Source organism: Salvelinus sp. IW2-2015, linkage group LG6.1 (assembly GCF_002910315.2).
Source record: "Salvelinus sp. IW2-2015 linkage group LG6.1, ASM291031v2, whole genome shotgun sequence".
Lineage (NCBI taxonomy): Eukaryota > Metazoa > Chordata > Actinopteri > Salmoniformes > Salmonidae > Salvelinus > Salvelinus sp. IW2-2015.
In genome coordinates, this window is record NC_036845.1 from 10,355,854 (window position 1) to 10,368,632 (window position 12,779).

The 12,779-nt window shown below is 48.7% G+C and overlaps 1 protein-coding gene across 1 annotated transcript in view; it reads left to right on the forward strand.

Moving 5' to 3' along the window:
* LOC111964641 (putative neural-cadherin 2) overlaps positions 1-12,779 on the forward strand; it is a 133,048-nt gene that overhangs the window by 117,384 nt on the left and 2,885 nt on the right. The window contains 15 exon segments of the mRNA XM_070443811.1: positions 631-1,260; positions 1,376-2,372; positions 2,988-3,081; positions 4,984-5,177; positions 5,540-5,775; positions 6,470-6,747; positions 6,845-7,059; positions 7,812-7,939; positions 8,094-8,221; positions 9,188-9,299; positions 10,405-10,585; positions 10,687-10,853; positions 10,953-11,217; positions 11,654-11,834; positions 11,963-12,216. Of these exon segments, the coding sequence (XP_070299912.1) occupies positions 631-1,260; positions 1,376-2,372; positions 2,988-3,081; positions 4,984-5,177; positions 5,540-5,775; positions 6,470-6,747; positions 6,845-7,059; positions 7,812-7,939; positions 8,094-8,221; positions 9,188-9,299; positions 10,405-10,585; positions 10,687-10,853; positions 10,953-11,217; positions 11,654-11,834; positions 11,963-12,216 (4,060 nt within the window).

The window sequence follows — 12,779 nt, forward strand, 5'->3', positions numbered from 1 at the left end:
GCAGGCAGCCATCCCCTCCCCGAAGTTCCTTCGCTCTGTATATGAATACAATYCTGCCGAAAGAAAAAAGATWGGAAATCCAATTTGAAATGAGTATTTACCTGGCCTTGGCTGTCGTACGCCGCACCGTGTCTCGATATTGTCTTCTCATTGCATTGTCAGGAAATGGAGAGAAAAAAATGTAAACTTCAAAGGCTTTTGTAAACAAACCCTCCGGTGAGAGSRGAAGAGAGRAAKAAAGAAAGTRTATTTCTTCTTTTGCTGGCATCTATTAACTTTTAATTGCATTGTGCGTTCTGGTGATAGATGTGGGGGGAAGTGTCTGAGCTTGTCCTTCACACAGAGATAACATGAAGGCAGGTTAATTATCTATAGAGGAAAACAAGGAAAATTGTCTTATTTTTGTTGCAAGGCAACAGACTGTATATTGGCTACTGCAATCAATTCTCTTTTCATGTCCTATTTTTGGGGCCAGATGGAATCTGAAGAGGCAGAATATCCGTAAATCAACAGAAATGGTTCAATCAAATGATATATACATATTTTATTTAATTGAAAAGAAAAATTCACAGCCAATTCTATCCGGCCCTATTGTCTAATACTAGGTTTTTGGGGGTTTCCTGTTTGTAGGTTTCAGCCACCGACCCAGACCAGGAGGCAGACCAGAGCGCCCTGCGCTACTCACTCCACGGCCAGGGAGCCGACAGTGAGTTCACCATCGATGAGTCTACAGGCCGCATCTACGCCCAACGCCGTCTGGACCGTGAGGAGCGCCCGGCCTGGCGTTTCCTGGTTCTGGCCACCGATGAGGGAGGGGCGGGACTCACTGGCTTTGCTGACGTCCTTTTGGAAGTTCATGACATCAATGACAACGCACCAGTCTTCCCATGCCCGGCGCCGGACGCTTCAGGCTGCTTTGTTGGCCACGTGCCTGAGAACTCTCCCGCCGATACCTCAGTGATGGAGATGAGGGCCGCGGATTTAGATGACCCCAAGGCCGGGAAGAACGCCATACTGACCTACTGCATCGTACAGAACGTTCGCAACGAGATCAACCTCAATCTGTTCTCCATCAACCCTTCAACTGGAACCATCAGTACAGTTCTACGGTCTCTGGACCGTGAGGTGGAGGACCGCTATCTGGTTGTGGTTGAGGCCAGGGATGGTGGGGGCTTGTCYGGKACTGGAACGGCTACTATCATGGTGTCAGATGTGAATGACCATCCACCAGTCTTCACCCAGAGGGTCTACAATGCCCAGGTTTGTTCACCTGCTCAAAATACAAAATGTTCACCCCAACACTGTTGCTCTGTAAAATGTTTGATGAGTATTTTGTTATCAATATTTTCATGTAATTTGTTATCAATATTAATAGGTGACAGAGGACCTAGAGGTAAACAGCGAGGTACTGGCGGTCTCCGCCAGCGATGGCGACCAGGGTGAGAACGCAGTGGTCACTTTCAGCATCGTCGGAGGCGACGAGGACAGGAAGTTCTTTGTGGAGACGGACAAGGCGAACCGGCGTGGTGTGGTGCGGCTGAAGAAGAAGATGGACTTTGAAAAGCCCCACGAGAGAACRTTCAACTTGACTGTRAAGGCRGAAGACGCAGACTTCTTCAGCCTGGCATACTGCCTGGTTCAGGTGGAGGATTCCAAYGACCACGCACCCGTCTTCTTCCCACAGTTCTATGAGGCTCCTGCCATGTCTGAGGACGTGTCTGTTGGCACCATTGTGGCTCAAGTCACCGCTGCCGATCTGGACTCAGGACTAAATGGCCGCTTCTCCTACAGCATTGCCAAAGAGTCTGACCCCWACGGGCAGTTCCTGGTGGAYCAGTCAGGCTGGGTGGTAGTGGCTGACTCTCTGGACCGGGAAATGGTATCCCAGCACAGACTCATGGTCCTGGCCACCGACACAGGCAGCCCGCCACTCACCGGCACCGCCATCGTTATGGTTACCGTACTGGACGTCAATGACAACGGGCCAGAGTTTGAGGTGCCCTACAAGCCCATTGTGTGGGAAAACATGGCTGCCCCCCAGGCGGTGAGAATAAACGATACATCCCTGCTTCTCCACGCAGCCGACCGCGACTCCTCACCCAATGGTGGACCGTTTTCCATCCGTCTCCTGATGTTAACCTCCGATGCTAACAGCTTCAACCTGACTGACCTGCGCAACGGTAGCGCTGCACTGACTACCCTGCGAACCTTTGACCGGGAACGCCAGAAGGAGTACCGTCTTCCCATTCTCATGATTGACAGCGGGTCTCCTCCAATGAGCTCAACCAGCACACTGACGGTTGTCATCGGTGACAGAAATGACCACCCCCACTCTCCGGGCCACACCGACTTCTTCGTGTACAGCTACCATGGTATGTTTCTCCAGTGTTCTGCTGATGTTGTGACGACACTACTTGTCACAGTTGAATGCTTAAGGACTCTTGAAGCCCAACATCACTTATTTAGTATTTCATGCCATCTGTCAGCTTGCTGTAACTGCTGGAAAAACTCTGGTTTTCTGTAATGTATTTTTAGTAGATTCTCTGTATGGGTTTTGCCAGAAGAAAGTACATTAACCCTCTAATAAGAATTCATCATGTATCTCCAAACATGCCATGAAGCAAACAATTTACTTAAGCTTAAGTCCCAGGTTTGATAGGCATATAAACAGGAGCCATTACATGTTTTATTTTATTTCACGCCTAAGGGGATTACAGCACTCCATTTAGCTTTTTGGAGGGAAAACGGGAGCTAACATGCTAATGTGTGCACTTCCCCTGCTGTGTTTTCAAAACCGTGTCCATATGTGCCAACGAGGCCACGCTCTCCAACTTATCTTCCCTCCTCAGCCCCTCCTCCTCCTCTTCCTCCCCTCCTCCTCCTCCTCTTCTCCCTTTCTTTCTTTTTCTCTCTCACTCTTGAGAGCTTTAGGTGTACGACAGGGAGGGGTTGTCTTCCCGCACCTAATTCTGAGTTTTCCCCCGTAGGTGTTCTCCCCACAACAGTGCTTGGACAGGTTCAATCCCCTGACCTTGACGACTGGAGCGAAAAGGTTTACAGATTCCAAGGCAAACCCCCCAGGTACTTTGATCTCCTCACTAAAGTTGGAATGAAGCCCGGCCACTTAAGAGAGAGGAAAAGAGAATAAGACAAAAGAGTGTACAATAAGAGGGGAGGAAAGTGTGGGATTGAAAGAGAGAGAGAGAGACAGAATGTAAAAGGAGAGAAAGGTACATTTTAGGGGAAGGAGAAACAGGCCGTTTAAGAGAAACAGAGAAAGTAGAAATAGATTGGAAGAGAGAGAGGGAAAGCGAGAGGGAAAGGGAGACATGAATTGTCAGGAGCACCATTATTAATACTTCATAAAGAATTGTATTGAAAATTCCCAGTGAAATGAGGAACGGCGCTCTGGTTTTGTTTGATGGGTGCGCAATGTTTGGTGTGCACTGAAAAGAAGCTGATTACGCTGCTGGCACCTCTCCCTCTAATGAGACACCTGTAATCGGGAGAGCTAGTAAGCACACGAAAAGATGACAAGGAATGACAGAGAGAGAAAGTGAACAAGAAAGAGCCATTACCATGTTGAATCCCCAGTCAGCAGATCCCAATGCGTCTCGAAGGACCAAACTATATGGATCATCTCATTATACCTACCAGCCATCCGTGTAGATGATGATTTGAAGCCTATTTGTTTTCTGTCTCCAAAGTGCTGTGTTGCATGTTTGCCCCAGCTAGCTCTGCAAACAGGGATTCATTAATGTATTACATTAACATGATGTCCCGGGGAGGCATGACATAACACACATCTCCCCACAGCTCAGCACCTCTTCAATTGGGCCAGCTGGTTTAATTTTCTTATGGCTCAGATAATTACCTCGTTTGGCCTGACTTCTGAAGGTCACGGGCCATGCAGAACCAGCTTTTACTGTTACGTAAGAGAGAGCCATGGCACCTTTTCAAATCTCTTTTGATCATGGGCCAGTGTGTGAGGGTACTTACCTTGGTGTGCCATCAAACAAGGTGATGCTAAAACAATAACGTGGTCATGTGGTAAAGCTAGGTGTATCTGTAAACATTTGTTTGTTGCTCCAGTTGTACAAAGGCTCTATAGAACAGAACTATAGAACCATTTTCAGTAGAGACGGAAGCTTCAAAAACAGAGACATTTTGAAAGACATCAGATGAACTCCTTGGCATTGACCTCTAACTTGAGAGATGAGGAGAGCGTGAGGTAGATGGAGATAGCCACAGCAGAACCATCATCATTCCCTTGTCATGATCTGAGCCAGTGATAAGGGACAGAGTGGACAGGGGCCAAGTAAATAGAGGGATGATAGATGGAAGGGGAGAGAAGATATGAGTAGATAGCTGGGAAGGAGAAGAGTGACTGTAATAGAGGGAACAAGGACATGTGAGTAAGAAAAGTTAGTGAAGTGAGAAGTAGACTTTAGGAGCAGGATAGGATAGAAAGTTCTGCAGTATTAACATGGGGCTTAGGTAGGGCTGGTGGGGTTAGTGTAGTGAGAATGTGTCTATGGGGAGTAGACAGAGAGACGTAGAAGGAACCTAAGAGGCTGTGGGAACAGGTTCAGGGGGAATAGATTTTTGATAGAGTGAACACTGAACTGAGTGTTCAGGGAATAGAGTAATAGAGTTAACAGGGGGCTAGGTGGGAGGAGGGAGAGGTGTTGGTAGAGTACAGGAGAGGTAGGGTAGAGGGGGTTGCATTGATACTGATAGTGAAGCCATCTATTATGCATGTGGCTGTCTCCCTGGACAGTTCAGTGTTTTAACGTGAGATGGTGAGCATGGAGGGAGGCCAGGGATAGTCCTGCATGGATGAAYACCGGGGTGACTACTACTGATCTCTCTTACACTCTGTTCTATGCCCACTACCCCCCTTTTCTCTCGATCTTCTTCCATTTCTCTCTCCCTCTATCTTGCTCTCTCCCTCCATCTCCTCCTCCCTCCTCCCTCTCTCAGCGGGTTGTTCAGTCTGAACCACAACTCAGGCCAGTTGATTATCAGAGAGGGGGCCCCTGTGCCGGTGGGTTCCTACAGCCTCGAGGTGCGTGTCTCCGACAAGACCTGGCCCGACGTGACCTCCACTGCGGAGGTCGTCGTCATGGAGCTGGACGAGGAGGCGGTCCAGAACGCTGGCTCTTTGCGCCTGTCCAGTGAGTTTTGCCACCTAGTGTATCAGCCAATATCGTCACTTTTCACTCTTTTTCATGGTCACTGACCACAGACCATAAGGAGCTAATGCTGTCATAATGTTTCCATAGTAACCGTGTCACGTGTGATGACATGCATGCCTGAGTGCTGTGTGGCAGGCTTTCTTGTATCTAATAGTTCCCTAAGGTCGTGGTTCACATCACCCCCAGGCACCAGCTGAGAATTTACAAACATCTGACTGATCTGTACTATCGTTATCTGTAGAACATTGGGCAGGGGAGTGCTTTGCAAGGGGCATTCCACTTTGTAGTGTGTTGATGAACTGAGTGTCCTGACCATTCAATCCCACCATCCTGTTGGGCAGACATCACAGTGGAACAGTTCTTCAGTAGTGCACCGGGTCAGGAGAGTTCTTTCTCCCGCCTGGGTCGTCTCCTCTCCGAGCTTCTCCAGACCGACCGGGACAACGTCCACGTCTTCTCTGTCGCCAATGGCAACCGCCAGGGTGAGCGCGAGGTCAACGTGTGGTTCGCCGCCCACGGCTCGCCATACTACAAGACCGAGAAACTCCACGGCAATGTGATGCCGCATAAAGCTAAGGTGAAGATGGGATACACACAAGTCTCTCATATAAGAGTTCATTCACACTATCTCACACACAGTGATGCACTACTAAAAAGAAACCCATATTTAAAATCTCACACACACTTAAACACACACACACACTGACACCATGCTCAACAACATACATATTTCATCACACACACACACACATTTAAACTCTCACACACATTTAATCACACACGCACAGCGGCACACTACTCAAGTGTGTGTACATTTTTCATGTCCATTTAAGGCATGAGATAGCATCTGGTGACCCAAGCTTGTGCTGGGTGAACAGAAAGGGAGAGAGAGGGATGGATGGATGGATGGAGAGAAAAAGAGGGATGACAGGAGAGAACGTCTGAGTCTTTATAAAGTCTTCACTAGTCCATAAATCCTAAACTGTTTTGTAGTGAGTGTTGCGCTGCCCAGAAGCAGTTGTTTATACACTGGATGTGTGTCACTGACAGTTTTACTGCTGCCTGTTAAGATTGAATGGAACTGGTGAGTTGCTTTTAAGCCATTGGAGTCAGATTGAGTCAGAATGAATTCATCCAGAGACATCACCTGACTGTAAATGAAGACTATGAAAGACTGATATGAAGACGATATGAAGACTGATTCAAACCAATTTGATTTCACTGACAGGCAGTAGACTGACGCTCTCTTTCTCTCCCCCCTCCTCTCTCAGTTGGAAGCAGCACTGGGTGTGTCTATCTCCCAGGTGGGTATAGACGAGTGTCCCTACACAGACTGCAGTCAGTCGGGCGGCTGCAGCAGCGACGTCACCTTCAGCCTCACCCCCACCGCCCTCAGCTCCGGGAACACCTCCCTGGTGTCTGTCTCCGCCTCCTCTGAGGCACGCTGCGGCTGCAGGGCCAGAGAGAGCCTGCACCAGGCCTGCTCCTCCTACCCCCGCAACCCCTGCCTCAACGGAGGCACCTGTCAGGACAGCGAGCTGGGATACAGGTATGACGGTCAAAGACAGTTGGAGCCAATAGCTCTCGCTAGTTAGCATTAGCTGTTAGAAATAACACGTTCACAATGTTTCTCCCCTGCCGTTCAGGTGCAAGTGTCCACCCATGTTTGACGGACCTGAGTGCCAGCAGACCAAGCACTCCTTCCACGGCCAGGGTTACGCCTGGTTCCCTCCCATCAGGCCTTGCTTTCAAAGCCACATCTCATTGGAGTTCATAACCGAGTCAGCCAATGGGCTGCTGCTCTACAATGGCCCTCTAGGCCCCGCCCAGGCCGGAGAGCAGGAGGACTACATCGCTCTGGGTAAGAACAGACAGCCTACATGTAGGCCCTGAACAGAAACAACCACACCATAGTCCATCCCACTTACTCCTACTTCCTACTTTCAAGGTGTCTGGATGTGGATAGGTAAGCAATATGGGGATCGACTGGCAACCAGCACTCTTGATCAAACCTCTAGTGGAGGTGACAAACTCATATCCTCATAAGCCTGCGTCATATTCAGGTCCCAATAAGCCATGTGGCTTTTATGTCAAGTCATGTCCCCCCTAATCCTAATGTCACATCCCAGAGGTCCTATATGTCCCTAAAAGATTAGTCCAGTTTGGCCTTTAGAAAGGCCTTACATAATCTGTTTGGTAGCCCCGTCGCATTCATTTATGTAATTATCGAGCCTGCTCCAAGTTCCCCCGCTCCGGGGATAGCAAATCGAACATGGCTGCTGAATTGATTGCRGTGAAGCATTTTTCACTGGTGCTGCTCAACTGAGTAGCAGTGTAGAACACAGAGGTTGGTCAGGTCACACACCATGTAGTCATACACACTTTCACACGCATACTGTTAATGCAACATTAAGGTGGCTCATCAATGTAACTCTGCATATTGGTGAGTCAGACMGTTTCAAGCGCTTGGTGGCTAGAATGGCTTGTTTCCAAGAATGTGTTTGTGAAAATGACTAGATTGATTGGAGAGTCAGAGTGTGTTTCCACTGTTATGTGATCTCAAGCCTCAAAGTGATTATCTCTCCTCATCCCTGTTTCCTGTCTCTCTTCCAGAATTGAGGAATGGCGTTCCGACCCTCAGCATCAGCCATGGATCGGGAACACTGACGCTGCAGCTCCCAGCGAGATCCACTGTCACGGACCGCCGATGGCACCGCCTGGACATCGTCAGTGACGGAAAGGTCCAGACATATTCCCAGAGGGGTTGGAGGAGGGAATGGTTGGGGATTGGGGAATAGCCGAAGGGGGAATCCTCATTGGGATGCTTACATTATGAACTGAGCTAGGACCTGACTGTGAACGTGACGGTGGTGCTATATGATGTGTTTAATCCAGGCAGTTCAACTGATCCTAGACCAGTGTTCGGGGGCAGTGGTGAATGAGGTGGAGGGTCTAGTGGTGGAGGTGCTGGAGACAGATCAGTCTGGCTGCAAGGCTTCTGGAGAGACCCCTGGCAACCTGAGGTAAGAGCAGACAACTGTAGACCACTAGACTACTACAGACCACTGAAGACCACTACTGACAAACCATGTTATGCACAAGCTAACACTAGCTGGGTTCCCATCCAATTGGCGACAGATTTTCATGTGAATATTCTAAAATCTGCTAAATAAAAACGATGTGCATTTTCTCACCAGAGATGTGTTTCCATCAAACTGACCCGTTGCAGATAAAAGGCAGTGCGTGATAACGTAGTGCACATAAAAATACCTTTTGCGGTCAAATTCCCACATACTGAATACAAAAATTCAATATTTTAAACTATACTGATGGTTTTCACGCAAATATTTTGTTGTTGTTGTTATATAGTGAGTGTGCCCACTCTGGTATTGGCACGTGCTCTCTAGCCAATAGCGCTATCTGCACGCTGTTGACTAGAGCGCACATATAGCCGACATGATGAGATTATTATTATGGACAAAAGAGAGATTATTTTTATTTGTCAAACAGCAGCCAAGCATCGATTATCATGTCACCAGAATAAGACCCTCAATATTTATTGGAAAGGAACATCAAGCTCATCAACGTGCGCTTTAACCACCCTGTAAAGTTCATCATAACCTATTTCATCTGAAGCCTAATAAATGGCATGCTTTCCCGACGAGTCATGGTGGGAGGCCTACGCAACATGTCATCGCGTGACTCCAAGTTTACTTCTATATAATTATTATATCAATATTTGCGCATAAAAGCGTTTTCATCGATATTTCTCGCATAATTCATTTTACCAACACAAAAAGATCCCACATTGTCTAGCGTATTTTGTTTTGTCGACATTTGGAAAGTTTACCGAAAAATGTTCTGTTTCCGTCAAGCCTGTCATGACATTATTATTTTTTTATCCGAAATGTACTTTACTTACATGAAAAGGTTGGATGGAAACCTGGTTACTGACTCTTATCTCTCTCCCTCTCCTCCCCATCTCCCAGGTTCCTGAATGTGAACCAGCCTCTCCAGCTGGGTGGGTTGAAGGAGACCTCCACACACAGACGCTACAAAGCTTTCACTGGCTGCCTCAGGAACCTGGTGGTCGATAGCAAGGTAACCTCTCTCTTCCCCCTTCCCTTGCGTTCTCTTTCTTTCGTTCTTTCTTTCTCTCCCTCTTCATTAAAGTCACACCTCCTCTTCCTCCACCACCTTTTATTCCTCACTTCTCTAGTAGTTCTATCCTCCTTTCCTCACTGTCACAGTGTTTTCATGCTCCCCATCAGAGTGACAGAGCTGTCTATCCATCAGACTGATAGTGACAGGTTTATGAACAGAGCTCAGAGGAGACGGAGACTGGCAGCTGTATTAATATACCTGGGAAGAAGAGATGCTTTCTTTTAGTCTGTTTACTCTATGGGGTTGTCAATATTCATTTGTTTATGTGAGTGGGTTTTTCCTACAGTGTTTTGAGAGGCAGTGTATGTTGTCTTTCAGTTGGAGAGTGTTAGCTTCTCTGTCTCTTTGCGACTTCTCTCTGCAACGTGTGTGTGTGTGTGTGTGTGTGTGTGTGTGTGTGTGGTGTGTGGTGTGTGTGTTGTGTGTGTGTGTGTGTGTGTGATGTGTTGTGTGCAGGTTGTGCGTGTGCGTGTGCGTGCGTCAATCTCTTTGTGTGTGTCTTCTGTTGGCACTGGCTGAGAGTGCCAGGGGAGAGAGTTGGACAGAAGGTCGTTTGAGCACAGCTTATGAAATGAGGACAAAAAAACGATTTCAAAGTCCAAATAAGACATAAATTAAAAGAACATCTCCTCCGTAAACTATTCCTGAAAGCAGATGAGCTTGTGTGGTTTTGCGTCACTGCTGGGAAATATGAAAGGGAGGGAACATGGGACTGAAGTGGTGGCCATTTTGGCTCAAATGGTTGACAGTTGACCATATACAGTCCTGTTTGACATTAATAATTAGGGGAGAGGAGCACAGCAGGACAGCATGAGGGATGACCATTTTGGATCAGACAGTTGATTATATACAGCAACAGTAGTAGCCATTTTGGCTAAAGAAGTTGACCATATAAAGCCCTATTTGACATGGGGTGTGAAAGGAGAGGATCACAGGGCAGCAACGGCATCCATTTGAGCTCAAATGTTGATAACTGACTCTGAGGGCTCTTTATGTTTCTCTAAGCTGATATTTAACCTATAATGTACATCTCTCTCTGGAGGTGTATGACCTGGGAATTCCGGGGGAGAGCTTGGATAGTTCCCCAGGCTGTGGCCTGACAGACGGGGTGTGTGTGACAGCAAGTGGACCCTCCTGTGGTGTCCACGGGACCTGCCTGGGCGAGTGGGGCTCCTTCAGCTGTGACTGTCACCCCGGGTACAGCGGGCACAAGTGTGACAAAGGTAGGTGACTTTGCTGGTGGACTGGTTCTTCTTCACAGCAGTATTTTGGTGTGTGAATGTGTGTGAGAGAGTATTAACCATATCGCCTCTCTCCCCTGTAGCTCTACCAGAGTGGTCCTTCGTCAGGGACAGTATGCTACGCTACCAGCTGAGGGGGGGAGGTAGCCCCCGTCGTACACACATCCAGCTCCTGCTCCGCACGCGCTCCTCCTCTGGCACCCTGCTCTCCATGACGTCCCGCGGTGCCAACGAGTACATCATCCTGGAGGTCAGTGCCCTGCTGTAACATCACTCACAGGATCCAATTTAGTCAATTGGAAAGTGAAAAGTGGCTACATTTGCTGATGTCCTCTCTCCACTCTCTCAGATCGTAGACGGCCACCTGTCGGTGCGTGCCAACCTGGGCGACGGTGCCCACTCCCTCCGCCTGGCCAGCCAGCGGGTCGACGGGGGCCAGTGGGTCCTCGCCAGCTTGTATCGTCATGACAACCTCTTCACGCTGCGCCTGGAGCAGGGCGGTGGCTCGCGGGAGGCCAGGGCCTGGATGGGGAACAGGCGGGAGATTGTGGTGCACCCCTCCAGTGTGCTGCTGGGAAATGGACCCACCCCGGGACAATCTGCTGACTTCCAGGGTAAGACTGTCTCCTCTTCTGTCCTTTCCATGTTTTCTCTGCTGGTTCTCTCTTCTTTCTCATCTGTCTCCTCTTTTTCTCAATCTATTCTCCTGTTTTCCTCTCTCCTTTCATCCTCTCTTCTCATCATTTCACCTCATCCTGTCTCTACTCCTCCCCTCCTCTCCACTGTAATGGTCTCCTCTCTCCTTGTGTCTACCTTCTAGCTCTCAGTGTGGGTATCTTTGGCTGGGTCATAAAGCCACAGGTCCATGCGAAGGAGTGGCTGATCTTTCTGTCATCATTTTGTTCCATCTTTTTTACTCAAACTTTCCCTTTTTTCCCTCTATTTTACATTTCTTAGAAGTAGCAATCACAGAAAACAATCATCTCTGATGATCTTTTATCCTATTAGTATTTGTCAGTCATTAAGGCTCCCTCCCTCTCTCTCTCGCAGGCTGCCTGCGGGATGTGAGGCTGAACGGCCACTCCCTCCTTCTGGATGGTCAGAGTACCGAGTTCAGCACCGTGTTGGAGCGGAGGGGGGTGACTTCAGGCTGTCACTCAGATGCCTGCAGTGCCAAGCCCTGCCGCAGCCCCCTCTACTGTGTGGACCTGTGGAGGAAACACCAGTGCAGGTGTGTGAGGCTGGCTACACACACATTTAAACACATACAAGCACTATCTCACACACACACAATCTTACACATGCTAAGGACACACAGACATTGTTAAAAGAACAAACCTGTTCTCCGCCCTCTCCCAGGTGTCCAGGTGGCCAGGTGACGGTGACAGACGAGACATCAGGCCACCACCGCTGTGTGCCCTCCCCCTGTGGACCCTCGGCCTGCCGTAACAGGGGCACCTGCCACGCCCTGACCCCCGACAGCTGGCAGTGCCGTTGCCCCGAGGGGTTCAGAGGTCAGCGTTGTGAGGTGGGCCAGATGAAAGCCCACCGTATGGCCGCCCTCAGCCCGGGCTCCATCCTGGTCATCAGCATGTGTCTGCTCGTCTTCTTCGGTAAATATGGGTGACTAAAACCCTCTCTTCACATGACCTTTTACCCTTCATATAGTGAGCTGTTTTTACGGAACATTGAGCGTGCTTAAAGACATCAATAGAGTAGCCATTATAATGCTGTCCATTAGCAGCATTGATAAACACCATATAGATAGATGTGTAGTTAGATATATGTAGAAGGGAGAGCAGGGGAAATAGACTAGAGACTAGAGGGCCTGTTCAGTGACACGTGACGGGTAGCGAGGTTTGTATGAGCCTCTGACGGGTACGGCTCTGTGATGTCAGACTGGCAGTGCCCCCGAGGGCCCCTTTGTCAACGCTGACGGCCCTGATACACGACGCAGCGAGATCATAGCCCCATGCCAGGGAAAGGAGAGGGGGATGAGAAGTGGAGAAGACGAACATAAACATCTGAGTGCTAAAACTAGAAATGTCAAGCGAGATGAGGAAAAGGGTGAAGTAGCTACAGTGGTGAATGTCTAAAAATCAGTGATGGTTAGACTTGCAGGGAGAGAGGAGGGGAAATTGAGAAAAGATGGCATGAAGGGAGAGGGGAAAATAGA